At 45.2% G+C, this 18661-nt stretch overlaps 1 protein-coding gene across 1 annotated transcript in view; it reads left to right on the plus strand.

Moving 5' to 3' along the window:
* The window catches only part of LOC309564342 (uncharacterized protein), a gene marked incomplete at its 5' end in the record, with an annotated part of 150245 nt that extends 131970 nt beyond the window's left edge, over positions 1-18275 (plus strand). The window contains 3 exons of the mRNA XM_082268968.1: positions 4044-4169; positions 8916-9021; positions 18096-18275. Coding sequence (XP_082125094.1) covers positions 4044-4169; positions 8916-9021; positions 18096-18154 — 291 coding nt within the window. The 3' untranslated portion in view covers positions 18155-18275. The remainder of the gene's footprint in view (positions 1-4043; positions 4170-8915; positions 9022-18095) is intronic.
* Positions 18276-18661: the final 386 nt, after the last annotated feature.

An 18661-nucleotide genomic window follows, 5' to 3' on the forward strand; every position in this document is an offset into this window, starting at 1 on the left:
ATTGCAAAATGACACTGGAGCTTTACAAGCAGCAAGAGAAACACAAATGCTTCCACTCTCTTCCACAGCCTCTGTATTACAGTGCTAGAGGTTTGGCGGGGCTATGTTATATACTGAGGGGCGTATTCACTCCTGATTGGCCTCTGGACCCCGTAGTCACTCCAATTACATTCCTAGCAGACTCCTGCCCCCTCAATTGGCTTTTACTGATGTTTCTGGGACAATCACAGGCTTTTAAAGCCCAGTTCCTGTCCCATTGCATTTTGGTCAGTTCTGGTGGCCGAATTCCGAACTTTAACCGCAAAAAGTTTGGAATTCGGCTGAATTTCGAACACCCAATGTTCGGGTCGAACCGATGGTCGACCCGAACCGTTCGATTATCCCTATTGGCCAGCTGCTAGTGTCCCAACAACTGATGATGGCATAGGTTGATAAGAAGGATGCCAGGCGCCTGAGAACATCCTTGTTTGCCCCTTACCTGCCCCTCTCTGTCAACACTGGGGTCACGTTAGCTGACTGTGGGAGAGGAACTGGGGCAGAAGAGAAAAGCTGGAATGCTAGTCAGTACCAGTGTGCAAAGGTACATTGAAGTTTTAGGAATAAATCATCTCTAATGTTGGGAGTCCCGTGTGTGAATGCTGCTTCAATTTGTAAAACTTTTAATTTAAGTTTTTACATTTTAGAATGGGGTGCCTCGAGATTGTGCAACATTTTAACGGGTGTCTTGACAGAAAAAGGGTTGAGAAACACTGCCCTAGAACATGTCCTGGAACATGAACGGGGGGCTGACATAGACAGGAGATTACTACAAGTTGAGACCCAGTTAATATACTTTTACAGGCTACCAAATATCCTAAACAAAGTAGGTTTGTATTTACAGGAAGGGTTTATAGCTAATTTCTTTGTTTAATCCAGGATATTTCAGTTTCTACCATCATCCTTCCTTACCTTTCTAGGTATAGATGGTCTATTCTATCTATTTCTAACGTCCCTGCAGAAATTTGTAATATGTTTATATCTACTTCCTCTAAACCAGGGATGGGGAACCTTTTTTCTGCCGAGGGCCATTTGGGTATTTTTAAAATCATTCGGTGGCCGTACAAAATTATCAACTTAAAAATGTGCCTGGTATATTTGGTCAAACATTTAATTAACTCACCCCTAATGTGATGGCTGCAACTGCTTCTCTTTGGTGAGGTGTGTGATGTTAGCTGGTATTGATGATGTTGCTACTGGCAACTGGTTTTCCAGGTTTGCCCCCCTTAATGCAGATTGATTAGTGCCTCCATCAATGCAGAGTGCATTAGGGGGAGCACTAATCACTCTGCATTGATGGGGGCACTAATTATTCTGCATTGATGGGGGGACTAATCACACTGCATTGATGGGGTCACTAATCACACTGCATTGATGGGGGTCACTAATCACACTGCATTGATGGGGGCCACTAATCACTCTGCATTGATGGGGGCACTAATCACTCTGCATTGATGGGGGCACTAATCACTCTGCATTGATGGAGGGCACTAATAACTCTGCATTAAGGGGGGCACTAATCACTCTGCATTGATTGGAGCACTAATCACTCTGCATTGATTGGAGCACTAATCACTCTGCATTAATGGGGGCACTAATCACTCTGCATTGATGGGGGGGGGCATTAATCATTCTGCATTGATTGGGGCACTAATCACTCTGCATTAATGGGGGGCACTAATCACTCTGCATTGATGGGGGGCACTAATCACTCTGCATTGATGGGGGGCACTAATCATTCTGCATTGATTGGGGCACTAATCACTCTGCATTGATGGGGGGCACTAATCACTCACGCTTCGGGTAAGCAGAGGAACCCGCTCTGTGTGTAATCAGGAGGCGCTCCCCCTCCCCTTCCCCTCTGGAGGCAGCCCAATGGCAGGGCCGGATCAGATGGCTTTGGGGGCCGCGGGTTCCCCACCCCTGCTCTAAACGTTGAAATATATTTGAAATAATTTATCTGTGTGTTTTTTGTATTTTTGGTATATGTCCTTATTGTTGTGAATAAGCTGTGTGGATTTTTCATGCAGAGTTCCTATTTAATAATACATAGCATTCAATGGTGTTCTTTTTCCCCTTTCATTGTCATTGGGTCTGACACAGGGGACTTGGCACCTGTTGGTGTGAACTATCTGTATGATCATGGGACCCCATACGGACGCCCGAGGTGCTCTAGGAAGCCACCAGACTGAGTGCTGCATGTCAGCTGTGACTGTGGTGCTCTGATGATGGGGACCTGGGCACCATCCTTCTGGGGGTGTTGCGTGTGTATGTGGAGTCAGGGACTTTTTCCCCTCTTGTTGTTCCAACCAGTGCATGCTCCATCCGGTCATACATCTCCTCCTCCCCAACCCACCCTTCTGTCATCTAGGCTGGTGTGGACACCTTGTGTTGACACGCTTTTGTGAGAGAGGCTTCGGATGGAGGATTGTTCTGTAGCACTCCTCCCATGGGAGCTGCTGGTTACAGATCTACCTGGGTTACCCATAGCAACAACTTGACAATATAGCATATTCGAAGTGCTTGGCTCAGTCAGAAAAAAGTCTAAGGGATTTGGTTTTGTTGTTTTATTTTAGAACTTGGATAGGAGAAGGGATGAGTGGGATACTCCAACTGAATAAACTATGCACAATGGCTGGGACTTCTGAATACAGCTGAATGCGGCAAGGCCGCGGCTTCACCTTGCCACTAAAGTGAAGAAGGGTTTGATGAACTGTACTGTACTGGGAATCACTCTTCAGGGTCCTACTTGGCACCCCTTTGTCCCTACACTTCCGGGTTCTATACGGCACCCCCTTTACTCTGACACTCTGTGTGAGCTAACCCCTTGATCCTCTGACTTCACTGGAGTGGTCTCCCTTTCTGGGCAGACCCTTTGGCAAGTCCCCTGGTACTCACGGACAATGGAAGACTCTGCCTGCAGCTCCACCGTCAACTTTACTGGATCCTCTGCAGCTCAGCTCCACACCTGGTTCAATAGGCTGACTGCTTATGACCACTTTCCTCATACAGCAGGAGGAGAGACAGCCGTCATCCTACTCCTGGGACTCTGCTTCCCACCAAAGATGCCCTGTCACATGTCCCCCCAGCTTTTATGAGCAATTCTAGGATGCACTGCAAGAGTGCCTTCCCACTGGGACTCCCATAAAAGTCAGTGTGTCACTGGCTGGGTTTCCTCCACTGTCCAACAAGCTCCCTTATTGGATACAGTGGGGACACTCCCTCAGACCCAGTGAATCACACCTGGGAGCATGCAACAGGCAACCTAATAGATCAGGCTCCCCTGATAAGCAGAAGGAGCATACAATGCTTTTACCTAGCACCTACCTAGGAGGGTGCTACAGTTCACGCAGTAGGTTAATGCCTTAGGGCCTTATTTGATATGATGCTGTTGTCAATGCAGGTTTAACCGCTAGTTTGCTGGCTGAACATTTGGTTGTATAGAATGTTTTATACTCCTTTCGTAAATAATATATCTTTTAAAAAAATATTTTGTCATTAAGTGTCTGAGCACTTTAAAAGCACTTTATTACGCTCCCCACAACTTTTTGAACCATAGACTATTTGGGATGCTGGTGCTCATTTTTATCCTACTTGGTCCTATCCACAAAAACCTACAAATCATATAAGTAAGGAATAATATGGTGGCTCTCAGGTCCAATCACCTGTAGGTGGCACATAACCATATAAGTAAGGAATAATATGGTGGCTCTCAGGTCCAATCACCTGTAGGTGGCACATAACCATATAAGTAAGGAATAATATGGTGGCTCTCAGGTCCAATCCCCTGTAGGTGGCACATAACCATATAAGTAAGGAATAATATGGTGGCTCTCAGGTCCAATCCCCTGTAGGTGGCACATAACCATATAAGTAAGGAATAATATGGTGGCTCTCAGGTCCAATCACCTGTAGGTGGCACATAACCGTTTGAGTTAAAAATAATATGGTGGCTCTGTGTCCTGTGATGTACAATAAAGAATAACACTTTTGTGTTCTCTCCCCAGCGTGTGTGCAAATGTAACAGAGGAAATCTGTGTTCTATACCAAATTCCCGTGTCAACTATCGACTGAGGGCTTTCGCTCGGCGCTATAATCAGAAGCTTGTATGGATCGGTGTCTGGAAACCATTTGTAAGTATCACTTTACTCATTGTTTTCAGTCCTTGAACCACTTATTCAAGAAAAATTGTGGTTGATAAAAAGCAGAAGCATAACTAGAACCTTCAGGGCCCCGGTGCAAGAAACCATTAAGTGCCCCCCGGACCCGTGGCCGGGGCCCTTCCCTTCAAGCCTGGGGCTGTTCGCACTGATCCTGCGGCTCTTTACTCTAGTTGCAGGGCCCTTTATTACGGTCCCACAGCGGGACCCCTTCACAAGTTCTGCAGTGGGCCCCCTTCCTGCCATCTTAGGGCCTCCCCACGTTGGTGGAATGCCAGGGCCCGGTTGCAAGTGTGACCTTTGCGATCCTGGAAGTTCACCCACTGGTGTCAGTAGTTTTTATTTTTTGGTATTTTAATTGTATTATTTTTTTATCATTTTATTTTATCTTTTTTACAATGTCACTGACTATGACTCTGTCCATTCAGAAAAGGAAGGAGCTGGTAAATTACATATTTACCGACCCCTTCCTGGTTCTCTATTGTGACTCATCCCCTACAGCAGCCGGCAGGAGAGCCAAGGGAGTGCAGTGGGGGGGGGGGGGGGCAGCACAGTGGGGGGGGGCAGTGGGGCACACAGGGGCCCAGAGACAGCAGAACACAAGTGAACTGGATAGGAGGAGTGGTGGGGGCAGCATACAGAGGAACCAATCTCTACCATTTTCCTCCTGCAGCTACAGGAGGAAAAAGGAGGACAGTGATTTCTCTACAGGCTGCCCCCACCGCCCCTCCTATCCAGGTGTACAGGGGAGCCGCACAGGCCCCCTGGAGTATGGGGCCCGGTTGCAATTGTAACCCCTGCAACCCCTGTAGTTACGCCCCTGATAAAAAGTCTCCATTTACCTGATTGGGTTTCATGCAATTACCTGCAAACAGATTTAGCTGACTTTTCTGAGTGCTTTTGGGCAGGACTGCAGTCTCCAGTCACTTATCCAAAGAAGAATGCTTCCAACCTAGAAATTAAAGGCTCAAAGCTTTCATCTGCTTGTTGTGAGTCACATTTAGTGAAGTGAAGTGCTGTATGTATGAACAAAAGTTCAAGTATAACTAAAGGCAATTTTTTTTTTTGCTTTGGATAGAGTGGAGAGGGAATAGAACCAGGGCCAGATTAACGTAGGGGCTATTGGAGCTGCAGCTCCAGGCCCCTACCTTTATATAGGCCCCGGGTTGGCCATATTCACTGTTACCGCTCTTATGTCACTTGTAAACACAGAAGTCTGGCTTCTATGCTCGCTTCCCCAGGCAGCACCCTCAGAACCTCCCCACACAGCGCGAAGGCCGGACAAGGAGGGACAGTTGCCGATGCATGGATGTGTTTATGGGCTTCAGAGACAGCATCCCATGTTTAATTAGGCATGCATGGCTGCACCCTTCCTCCTCTGGGTGCATGCCAAGGCACGGCCCTTAAGGCCCTTCAAAATCCTCAGCACCAAGCCCATGATGCTCTTAATCCGGCCCTGAATAGAACCCCTGTCAGGTTTTTATTGCTGTTTGTGCCCCCCGTTAGGGAGATTCATCCTCTCTCTTTGCCCTGTTTACCATTATCATTGAAAGTGAAAGTAAAAGAATATCCCAAATTTTGGGCTGTCCCCTGAAAAGTAATAGAGGGGGAAATAAGTTTTGGTGTCCTGGGGGGGTCCACAAAATATTCCCTTTACAAGGATTTCCTCTCACTTGCTGTTTGGCAATGGGACAGGAAATCTCCGCAATGGGGCACAAATGACAAAAAAAAAAAAAATTAACAGGGGTTATAATCTAAAATCATATAAAAAAAGTTTTGCCTACTTTAAATTACCTTTTCTTAAATAAAAAAACAAAATTATACATTTTTATAAATTTTAATTATAATTGTTTTATATTCATGGACTATCATAGTCACACTCTCAAAGCTGCCAACTGTTCCTGATTGGGAACAAAGTCCCTCTGTCCCTCTTTCCCCCTTATTTGGCCCTCATTTTGGTTTTATCTATATAGTTGTATATAAAATGCATTATTTATTTCAAATAGTCTTTTTATCCAATGTCTAAATTACTGCATCAAAGGCCAGTATAAAGGAATAGTAGTGGTAAAAAAAAAAAAAAAAAAACACTTGTAAATTTAAATCATTTTTTTTATACTTTTCCTTTAAGTGGCGTGACAGGGGGGTGTGTCCTATGACTACATAGTTTGCTAATAGGTGTCCCTCATTCCCATTTCAAAAACTTGAGCGGTGTGGTCACACTATAAGTTACTGATCAGCACCGTTATTAGCAGGGCTTTTTTTCTCAGAGAATTGGTGCAGGTACTCCCCGCCCCCTTCTGGGTCACTCTTTGTCTCCACCCCCTGCCAACCTCCTAGCATCCTCCCTTGGTTCCACCCCTACCGCCCCTTTTAGAGAATACATAACCAAGAATTATTTTTTGGTACTAAGTAGTTTGTATGGAATTTGCTAATTAAAAGGAAGTTAAATAGGTCCAGCCAGCAACAATAAACCCCCTCCAGCAAGAATAGACCCCCCCCCAGCAACAATAGTCTAATCCCAGCAACAATAGACCCCCCAGCAGCAATAGATCTGCCCAACAACAATAGATCCACCTCACCAACAATAGATTCCTCAAGCAACGGTGGATCCTCCCAGCAACGATAGATCCCCCAGCAACAGCAGACCCCCCCTCACCAGCAACAATAGGAACTCCCAGCAACAATAAACCCCAAAAGCTACAACAGAATCCCCCAGTAAAAATAGACCCCACCACAACAAAAAACCTCCAGCAACAATACTGTAGATCCACCCTAGCAATATAGGACTCCAACAGCAACAATAGATCTCCCAGCAGCTAGCATTAATAGATCCTTCCCTCAACAGTATATCTCTATCATCACCCCCAGCAACATAAAATCCCCCTGAGCAACAATAGAATCCCCTCACCAGCAGCAATAGACCTACGCAGCAAAAATAGATCCCCCAGCACATCCTAGCACCCCTTGGCATTATATATATCCAATGCTAGAGGTGCCGTAAATGCGTTTCCCCACATTTCCCCTGAAAAAAAAAAGACCTGGTTATTAGTATAGTGTCTGTCCAGGTCCGTATCCTGGTTGCAGTCAGAACTATACTGGTGTCTCCAAATGCATAGTGTTCCCAAAAACATAGTGTTACCAGGATCAGTCCTGATCACTGCCAGCACTAGTGACATGTAGCAGAATACTCCCGTCACCCTTCCATGTGCTCCTTGCTGTGAAGGCCAGTTATTGATTGGGGTGGTTGCCATTGGTTTGTACTGTTGGTAATTGGTGAGGGGATGTGTTGGATACCTTCGCTGCCATTGTGCTCTTGCTGGGTGTCCATTGCATCCCATTACCTTTAAGGAGGGGATCTATTATTATATACTGTATGTGTTCCAACTTTGGAGACTCTCAAAATTTATAGAGTTAGGACTGCAGTACACTGGGGTGCCATGAAGTATCCCTGCAGCTTATGCATATACTGTATTTGCAAATGTGTGCACTCTGGTTTTAACGTGATCTGTTAGACAGAACAATTCGGTTTGTTGCAGGCTTAGCGTGTTTACCTGTTTACTGTAAGCTGTTCTTTTGAAAAAAAAATAAATCTGTTGTTTACAGAGTTCAATAGCTAAGGCTGACATTTGCACACATAGCTACATGACTTAGCCTTCCCCTACTCTGTCTTCTTAGTGTAGCACTACTCCCTTGGGAGCTTCTTGAAGCGGATTCCCCTGGGTTACCCATAGCAACAACTTATGAATTCTTAGTACTTTAAGTGTTTGGCTCAGTAATGGAACAGTCCAGGGGATGTTGGTTTTTTGTGTTTTTATTTAGAACTGGGATAGGAGAAGGTATGAGAGGGATACTCCAACTTGATGAACTATGCACAACTGGAGGACTTCTCGCTGAACTGAGTGCGGCAAGGTCGCTGCTTCACCTTGCCACTAAAGTGAAGTATTTGATAGGCAAACTATGTAGTGAATTACTCTTCAGGGCCCCACTTGGCACCCCCCTTTACTTTTACTCTTCAGGGTTTTACTTGGCACCCCCTTTACTCTTGCTCACTGTGTGAGCTGACCTTCTGCCCTCTGACTTCACTGGAGTGGTCCCCCTTCCTGGGCAGACCCCTTGGCAAGCCCCATGGTACTCACGGACACTGTTTTTCCCATTTGACTTCTGCCTGCAGCTCCACTGTCAGCTCTCCAGGATCCTCAAGGCTCAGCTCCACACCTGGTTCACTAGGCCGACTGCCTGTGACCACCTTCCTCAGACTGCAGGAGGAGAGACAGCCGTCACCCTCCTCCTGGGACTCTGCTTGCCGCCAAAGATGCCCTGTCACATGTGCCCTTGGCTTTTATGATCAATCCCAGGATGCACTGCGGTTGTGCCCTCCCACTGGGATTGTCATAAAATCCTGTGTGTCACTGGCTGGGTTTCCTCCACTGTCCAACAGCCCCCCCTATTGGATATAGTGTGGACACTCCCTCAGACCAAGTGACTCACACCTGGACACATGCAACAGGCAAAACTACTATATCAGGCTTCCCTGATAAGCAGATGGAGCATAACAAAGCTTTTAACCTAGCACCTACCTAGGAGGGTGCTAAAACAGTATGGAACAGGAAGAAGTTTCAATAAGAGGTGTTGTAATCATTCTGTAGAAAGGCATTATTATATTATAATTTATGTTTATGAGGACTGGCATAAATGTTTTTCTTTACATCCTTCTTGCAGTTACGCAGATACCGCGATGCTAATGGAAGAAGACTGTGTTATACCAACTTTGGCTGCAGACAGCGCAAATTGATAGGAAAATGGTGTGTTGCCCTAAACACAGCAAGTAAGTACCAAATCCACTACTACAGAAATCAACCACTGGTCTCCTACAGAAACCAACCACTGGTCTCCTAGAAAAATCAACCACTGGTCTCCTAGAAAAATCAACCACTGGTCTCCTACAGAAACCAACCTCTGGTCTCCTACAGAAACCAACCTCTGGTCTCCTACAGAAACCAGCCACTGGTCTCCTACAGAAACCAATCTCTGGTCTCCTATAGAAACCAGTCACTGGTCTCCTACAGAAATCAACCACTGGTCTCCTACAGAAACCAACCTCTGGTCTCCTGCAGAAACCAACCACTGGTCTCCCACAGAAACCAACCACTGGTCTCCTACAGAAACCAACCTCTGGTCTCCTACAGAAACCAACCTCTGGTCTCCTACAGAAACCAACCTCTGGTCTCCTACAGAAACCAAACACTGGTCTCCCACAGAAACCAACCACTGGTCTCCTACAGAAACCAACCACTGGTCTCCTATAGAAATCAACCACTGGTCTCCTAGAAAAATCAACCACTGGTCTCCTACAGAAACCAAGCACTGTTCTCCTACGGAAATCAACCTCTGGTCTCCTACAGAAACCAGCCACTGGTCTCCTACAGAAACCAACCTCTGGTCTCCTACAGAAACCAACCTCTGGTCTCCTACAGAAACCAGCCACTGGTCTCCTACAGAAACCAATCTTTGGTCTCCTACAGAAACCAACCACTGGTCTCCTACAGAAACCAACCTCTGGTCTCCTACAGAAACCAGCCACTGGTCTCCTACAGAAACCAGCCACTGGTCTCCTATAGAAACCAGTCACTGGTCTCCTACAGAAATCAACCACTGGTCTCCTACAGAAACCAACCACTGGCCTCCTACAGAAACCAACCACTGGTCTCCTATATAAATCAACCACTGGCCTCCTACAGAAACCAACCACTGGTCTCCTATATAAATCAACCATGGCCTCCTACAGAAACCAACCTCTGATCTCCTACAGAAACCAACCTCTGGTCTCCTACAGAAACCAGCCACTGGTCTCCTACAGAAACCAATCTTTGGTCTCCTACAGAAACCAACCTCTGGTCTCCTACAGAAACCAGCCACTGGTCTCCTACAGAAACCAGCCACTGGTCTCCTATAGAAACCAGTCACTGGTCTCCTACAGAAATCATCCACTGGTCTCCTACAGAAACCAACCTCTGGTATCCTACAGAAACCAACCACTGGCCTCCTACAGAAACCAACCACTGGTCTCCTATATAAATCAACCACTGGCCTCCTACAGAAACCAACCACTGGTCTCCTATATAAATCAACCACTGGCCTCCTACAGAAACCAACCTCTGATCTCCTACAGAAACCAACCTCTGGTCTCCTACAGAAACCAGCCACTGGTCTCCTACAGAAACCAATCTTTGGTCTCCTACAGAAACCAACCTCTGGTCTCCTACAGAAACCAGCCACTGGTCTCCTACAGAAACCAGCCACTGGTCTCCTATAGAAACCAGTCACTGGTCTCCTACAGAAATCATCCACTGGTCTCCTACAGAAACCAACCTCTGGTATCCTACAGAAACCAGCCACTGGTCTCCTACAGAAACCAGCCACTGGTCTCCTATAGAAACCAGTCACTGGTCTCCTACAGAAATCAACCACTGGTCTCCTACAGAAACCAACCTCTGGTATCCTACAGAAACCAGCCACTGATCTCCTACAGAAACAACCTCTGGTCTCCTACAGAAACCAACCTCTGGTCTCCTACAGAAACCAACCTCTGGTCTCCTACAGAAACCAACCACTGGTCTCCTACAGAAACCAGCCTCTGGTCTCCTACAGAAACCAACCACTGGCCTCCTACAGAAACCAACCACTGGCCTCCTACAGAAACCAACCACTGGTCTCCTATATAAATCAACCACTGGCCTCCTACAGAAACCAACCACTGGTCCCCTATATAAATCAACCACTGGTCTCCTACAGAAATCATCCACTGGTCTCCTACAGAAACCAACCTCTGGTATCCTACAGAAACCAGCCACTGGTCTCCTACAGAAACCAGCCACTGGTCTCCTATAGAAACCAGTCACTGGTCTCCTACAGAAATCAACCACTGGTCTCCTACAGAAACCAACCTCTGGTATCCTACAGAAACCAGCCACTGGTCTCCTACAGAAACAACCTCTGGTCTCCTACAGAAACCAACCTCTGGTCTCCTACAGAAACCAACCACTGGTCTCCTACAGAAACCAGCCTCTGGTCTCCTACAGAAACCAACCACTGGCCTCCTACAGAAACCAACCACTGGCCTCCTACAGAAACCAACCACTGGTCTCCTATATAAATCAACCACTGGCCTCCTACAGAAACCAACCACTGGTCCCCTATATAAATCAACCACTGGTCTCCTACAGAAACCAACCTCTGGTCTCCTACAGAAACCAACCTCTGGTCTCCTACAGAAACCAGCCACGGGTCTCCTACAGAAATAAACCACTGGTCTCCTACAGAAACCAGTCACTGGTCTCCTACAGAAACCAACCACTGGTCTCCTACAGAAACCAACCTCTGGTCTCCTACAGAAACCAGCCACTGGTCTCCTACAGAAACCATCCACTGGTCTCATACAGAAACCAGCCACTGGTCTCCTACAGAAACCAACCTCTGGTCTCCTACAGAAACCAACCTCTGGTATCCTACAGAAACCAGCCACTGGTCTCCTACAGAAACCAGCCACTGGTCTCCTACAGAAACCAACCTCTGGTCTCCTACAGAAACCAACCTCTGGTCTCCTACAGAAACCAACCTCTGGTATCCTACAGAAACCAGCCACTGGTCTCCTACAGAAACCAGCCACTGGTCTCCTACAGAAACCAACCTCTGGTCTCCTACAGAAACCAACCTCTGGTCTCCTACAGAAACCAACCACTGGTCTCCTACAGAAACCAGCCTCTGGTCTCCTACAGAAAAAAAACCACTGGTCTCCTACAGAAACCAACCTCTGGTCTCCTACAGAAACCAGCCACTGGTCTCATACAGAAACCAGCCACTGGTCTCCTACAGAAACCAGCCACTGGTCTCCTACAGAAACCAACCTCTGGTCTCCTACAGAAACCAGCCACTGGTCTCCTACAGAAACCAACCACTGGTCTCCTATAGAAATCAACCACTGGTCTCCTAGAAAAATCAACCACTGGTCTCCTACAGAAACCAAGCACTGTTCTCCTACGGAAATCAACCTCTGGTCTCCTACAGAAACCAGCCACTGGTCTCCTACAGAAACCAACCTCTGGTCTCCTACAGAAACCAACCTCTGGTCTCCTACAGAAACCAGCCACTGGTCTCCTACAGAAACCAATCTTTGGTCTCCTACAGAAACCAACCACTGGTCTCCTATAGAAACCAACCACTGGTCTCCTATAGAAATCAACCACTGGTCTCCTAGAAAAATCAACCACTGGTCTCCTACAGAAACCAAGCACTGTTCTCCTACGGAAATCAACCTCTGGTCTCCTACAGAAACCAGCCACTGGTCTCCTACAGAAACCAACCTCTGGTCTCCTACAGAAACCAACCTCTGGTCTCCTACAGAAACCAACCTCTAGTCTCCTACAGAAACCAACCTCTGGTCTCCTACAGAAACCAGCCACTGGTCTCCTACAGAAACCAATCTTTGGTCTCCTACAGAAACCAACCACTGGTCTCCTACAGAAACCAACCTCTGGTCTCCTACAGAAACCAGCCACTGGTCTCCTACAGAAACCAGCCACTGGTCTCCTATAGAAACCAGTCACTGGTCTCCTACAGAAATCAACCACTGGTCTCCTACAGAAACCAACCACTGGCCTCCTACAGAAACCAACCACTGGTCTCCTATATAAATCAACCACTGGCCTCCTACAGAAACCAACCACTGGTCTCCTATATAAATCAACCACTGGCCTCCTACAGAAACCAACCTCTGATCTCCTACAGAAACCAACCTCTGGTCTCCTACAGAAACCAGCCACTGGTCTCCTACAGAAACCAATCTTTGGTCTCCTACAGAAACCAACCTCTGGTCTCCTACAGAAACCAGCCACTGTTCTCCTACAGAAACCAGCCACTGGTCTCCTATAGAAACCAGTCACTGGTCTCCTACAGAAATCAACCACTGGTCTCCTACAGAAACCAACCTCTGGTATCCTACAGAAACCAGCCACTGGTCTCCTACAGAAACCAGCCACTGGTCTCCTATAGAAACCAGTCACTGGTCTCCTACAGAAATCAACCACTGGTCTCCTACAGAAACCAACCTCTGGTATCCTACAGAAATCAGCCACTGGTCTCCTACAGAAACCAACCACTGGTCTCCTATATAAATCAACCACTGGCCTCCTACAGAAACCAACCACTGGTCTCCTATATAAATCAACCACTGGTCTCCTACAGAAACCAACCTCTGGTCTCCTACAGAAACCAACCTCTGGTCTCCTACAGAAACCAGCCACGGGTCTCCTACAGAAATAAACCACTGGTCTCCTACAGAAACCAGTCACTGGTCTCCTACAGAAACCAACCACTGGTCTCCTACAGAAACCAACCTCTGGTCTCCTACAGAAACCAGCCACTGGTCTCCTACAGAAACCATCCACTGGTCTCATACAGAAACCAGCCACTGGTCTCCTACAGAAACCAACCTCTGGTCTCCTACAGAAACCAACCTCTGGTATCCTACAGAAACCAGCCACTGGTCTCCTACAGAAACCAGCCACTGGTCTCCTACAGAAACCAACCTCTGGTCTCCTACAGAAACCAACCTCTGGTCTACTACAGAAACCAACCACTGGTCTCCTACAGAAACCAGCCTCTGGTCTCCTACAGAAAAAAAAACACTGGTCTCCTACAGAAACCAACCTCTGGTCTCCTACAGAAACCAGCCACTGGTCTCATACAGAAACCAGCCACTGGTCTCCTACAGAAACCAGCCACTGGTCTCCTACAGAAACCAACCTCTGGTCTCCTACAGAAACCAGCCACTGGTCTCCTACAGAAACCAGCCACTGGTCTCCTACAGAAACCAACCACTGGTCTCCTACAGAAGCCAACCTCTGGTCTCCTACAGAAACTAACCTCTGGTCTCCTACAGAAACCAGCCACTGGTCTCCTACAGAAGCCAACCTCTGGTCTCCTACAGAAACCAGCCACTGGTCTCCTACAGAAACCAGCCACTGGTCTCCTACAGAAACCAGCCACTGAGTCTCCTACAGAAACCAACCACTGGTCTCCTACAGAAGCCAACCTCTGGTCTCCTACAGAAACTAACCTCTGGTCTCCTACAGAAACCAGCCACTGGTCTCCTACAGAAGCCAACCTCTGGTCCCCTACAGAAACCAGCCACTGGTCTCCTACAGAAACCAACCTCTGGTCTCCTACAGAAACCAGCCACTGGTCTCCTACAGAAATCCACCACTGGTCTCCTACAGAAACCAACCTCTGGTCTCCTACGGAAACCAACCACTGGTCTCCAACTACAACAAGTTCTCATTAATCCCCCCATCTTCAGCAGCACATACTCCTCACCTACCCTTTACCCCAACACTCTGTTCACCTCCCGGAAGAAATGAAAATCCCTATATCTTCCAGGCTGTAGAGCAACTGACTTACTCATTGTGACAGAGCTTGGTGATTGGACCAGCACTGCTACATGGGTACGGGTGGGTTCCATAGTTTTGTGTAAGCTCTGACTCAAGGAACCTGGACCTTACACAGAGCCTCCTCCTCTACCTCCTGTTATCTGAGCGGACAGGTGATGGAGTGAAAGAAAGGTGAGTATTTGTTGCTGGGGAGGGAGGAGTTACCTGAACTTGTTCTTTTGTCCTTTATGGGCAATGCTCTGTTACTTTTTTTTTTTAAAGCACAACTCCAAGACCAAAATACACTAAACTGTATCTGTAGCACTGCCCCTTGAGGACTGCTGGATATTACACTCTCGGGTCCCCCTGGGTTACCGTTAGCAATGCTGGCATTCACAATTTAACACTTTATTTCTTGGCTCAGCCAATGATCAGTCCAGGGGTATGTAGTTGTTTTTGGTGTTTTATTTTCAATAGGGATGGGAGAAGGGAATAGTGGGATACTCCAAAGTAACTATTCACAAGATGGAGGACTTCTAATTCTCGATACAGCCAGGCTGTTGATTCACCCTGCTACTTAGGTGAATTTGGGGTTAAGTCTCTATCCAGATGACTTGATGAACTAAATTCCCTTCAGGATACATTCCTAGCATCCTCTTCCTTGACCACTGACACCCGTCCTCTGACTATCCTACTCTGCTGGCCCACCTCAGGTCAGGCCCCTTGACACGATCCCCTGTGATCACAATACTGTTTTTCTAGGGTCTCCAGTGCCTCCCCCTTAGTCAGCTTTCCTTGACCTCAGGACAACCTCCTGATGCCACGTGCCACTGCTACAGAGGAGGAGGCAGCCGCCACCCTCCCTCCGGGACTCCGAAGCCCATGTGCTCCTGGCTTTTATACAGTATCCCAGAATGCACCAGGTCCTCCACCAATCAACTGTATCAAAGCCTATGTACCCATTGGTCAGGTTTCCTCCCACTGTCCAACATGCCTCCCTATTGGACCAGTGTGAAACACTCTCTAGACCCCATGAATCACACACTGAGCAGACCTCTCTAGCAGATCCTGCTCTCTGCTAGACAGAAAGCAATATAGATTTGCCTTCTGCTCCTCTGGCAGAAATAGTCAAAAACTATATTCTCTCACAAGCACCTACTTAGGAGGGTGCTACATATCTAAAGGCCAAAAATAGTATTGCAGCTTACATGTTCCCTAGATGTGGTGGCTGCATTCGGTTTTTTTTTTTTTTCCCTTTATTTTAACCTGGTCATCCTGCCATTAACGCACTTCCTGTCCGAAAGTGACAACCATACTGAGCACAGTTGTCACCCCAAGACAGTGAGTGTGTTAGGACTATGTAATTCTCTGTTAATGCCTCCCGCTACTCTCCATAATGGGCAAGGTGTTTTGTAGTCTATGGAGATGCTAATTAATATCGGTCCATAGGTAGAAAGTACAGGAAAATAGCAGCTCACAAGATTTCTGGCTGGATGACAGCTATATTTTTTTTTTGTTTTTTTTTCTTTTTTTATGTAATAAAACACTGTCAATGGTATATTTAACAGACAAAAGGGGAGCAAAAATAAAAAAATAATTTATTGTTAGAGTTTACATACACATTATTAAAAATAAAAAACAGATAGACTTAAAATATAAAATCTGTTTTTGCTGCAAAATTTACATTCCACAATTTCAGAGCTGTCTTTCCACTAATTTCTTTATGTCATCAGGGGTCAGCACACCAGTCCTACAAGTTTCATGATGTTTGGCATGAAAAGTGATCCACCCCAAAAAATGAAAACTGATACTCTCCAAAATGGAGTAATAAAATATATATTATTATTAGAGTTTACCTACACTTAAATAAAAAATAATTAGACCTGTAAAAAATAATAAAACAGATTTTGCAGCAAAATTAGCATTTATTCCAAAGCCGTCTTTCCACTAATTCTATTATGCCACTAGGGGTCAGCACACCAGTCCTTCAAGTTTCATGATGTTTGGCATAAAAAGTGACCCACCCCAAAAATGAAAAGTGATATTCCCCAAATTGATGTAATAAAATATTCTTTATTATTAGAGTTTACATTCACGTAAATAAAAAATAATTAGACCTGTAAAAAAAACGATAAAATAGATTTTGCAGCAAAATATGCATTTATTCCAAAGCCGTCTTTCCAATAATTCCATTATGCCACTAGGGGTCAGCTCACCAGTCCTTCAAGTTTCATGATGTTTGGCATAAAAAAGTGATCCACCTTAAAAAAGGAATAGTGATATTCCCCAAATTGGAGTAATAAAATATATTTAATATTAGAGTTCACCTACACTTAAATAAAAAAAAAAAAATAATTAGACCTGTAAAAAATAATAAAACAGATTTTGCAGCAAAATTAGCATTTATTCCAAAGCCGTCTTTCCAATAATTCTATTATGCCACTAGGGGTCAGCACACCGGTCCTTCAAGTTTCATGATGTTTGGCATAAAAAGTGACCCACCCCAAAAATGAAAAGTGATATTCCCCAAATTGATGTAATAAAATATATTTATTATTAGAGTTTACATTCACGTAAATAAAAAATAATTAGACCTGCCACTAGGGGTCAGCACACCAGTCCTTCAAATTTCATGATGTTTGGCATAAAAAAGTGATCCACCTTAAAAAAGGAATAGTGATATTCCCAAAATTGGAGTAATAAAATATATTTAATATTAGAGTTTACATTCACGTAAATAAAAAAAAATTATACCTTTAAAAATTAAAAAAAAAAAAAAGAGATTTTGCAGCAAAATTTGCATTTATTCCAGAGCTGTTATTCCAATAATTCCATTATGCCACTAGGGGTCAGCACACCAGTTCTTCAAGTTTCATGATGTTTGGCATAAAAAGTGATCCACCCCAAGAAATTAAAAGTGATATTCCCCAAATTGGAGTAATAAAATATAATTATTATTAGAGTTTACATTCACGTAAATAAAAAAAAAAAAAAAATTAGACCTGTAAAAAATGTAAAAAAAATAGATTTTGCAGCAAAATTTGCATTTATTCCAGAGCTGTTCTTCCAATAATTCCTTTGTGCCACTAGGGGTCAGCACACCAGTCCTTCAAGTTTCATAATGTTTAGCATGAAAAGTGATACTCTCCAAAAGGGAGTAGTAAAATATATTTATTGTTACAGTTTACATATCTGTTAATAAAAATAATAAGATCTGTATAAAAATATAAATTCAGTTTTTGCTGCAAAATTCTCATTCATTCCAAAGCTGTCTTTCCAATAATTCCTGTATGCCAGTAAGTGTCAGCACACCAGTCTTCCAAGTTTCATGATGTTTGGCATGAAAGGTGATCCACTGTGGATCGCTCTTCAAAGTGTAAAGCAGATGTAAATAAGCCAGATTCTCTATAGTAAGATCTTTTTCAGCGGAGCCCCTGTTTAACATAACTCTTGTTTTTTTTTTTTCCTTGTTCAGATGGAAAATGGGTTTCTGTCAAATGCTGGAGAAGACTGCCTTTCATATGCAGAGTATAAACCTTCGCCTTCCTCGCCTCATTTGGACCCAATCTGCCTACTTGCACCCCTCCTGTTCCCTGCCCCTTCCTGCTGCATGCATTTACCTTTACTACAATGATAATAAACCACAGGCAATAGAAAATAATGGGACTGTTGTTGTTTCTTTATGGGAAACCATTCATGGTTACAGTATAGGGTGATCTTGTTCAAAATTAAAGTACAGCTAAAATCTGGTGTAGCACTACCCCCCTAGGAGCCGCTGGTGAACATGGTTATCTCCCACCGTGCTGGCCAGGCGCACAGATTTCCCACACATCCTTGAGACAAGAAACCGTTGTTGCAGCTTTGTTTTTATTAAGGGGAATTAAACTTGGATGGGGTAAGGGTTCTCATGGGATTCCAACTTGGGTAAGGGTTCTCATGGGATGCCTACTTGGGTAAGGGTTCTCATGGGATGCCTACTTGGGTAAGGGTTCTCATGGGATGTAAAGGTATGTGGGTAGTTCTCAGATATTGTGTTACCAT

The sequence above is a fragment of the Pelophylax lessonae genome, assembly GCF_965119305.1.
Source record: "Pelophylax lessonae genome assembly, chromosome: 9".
Classification (NCBI taxonomy): Eukaryota; Metazoa; Chordata; class Amphibia; order Anura; family Ranidae; genus Pelophylax; species Pelophylax lessonae.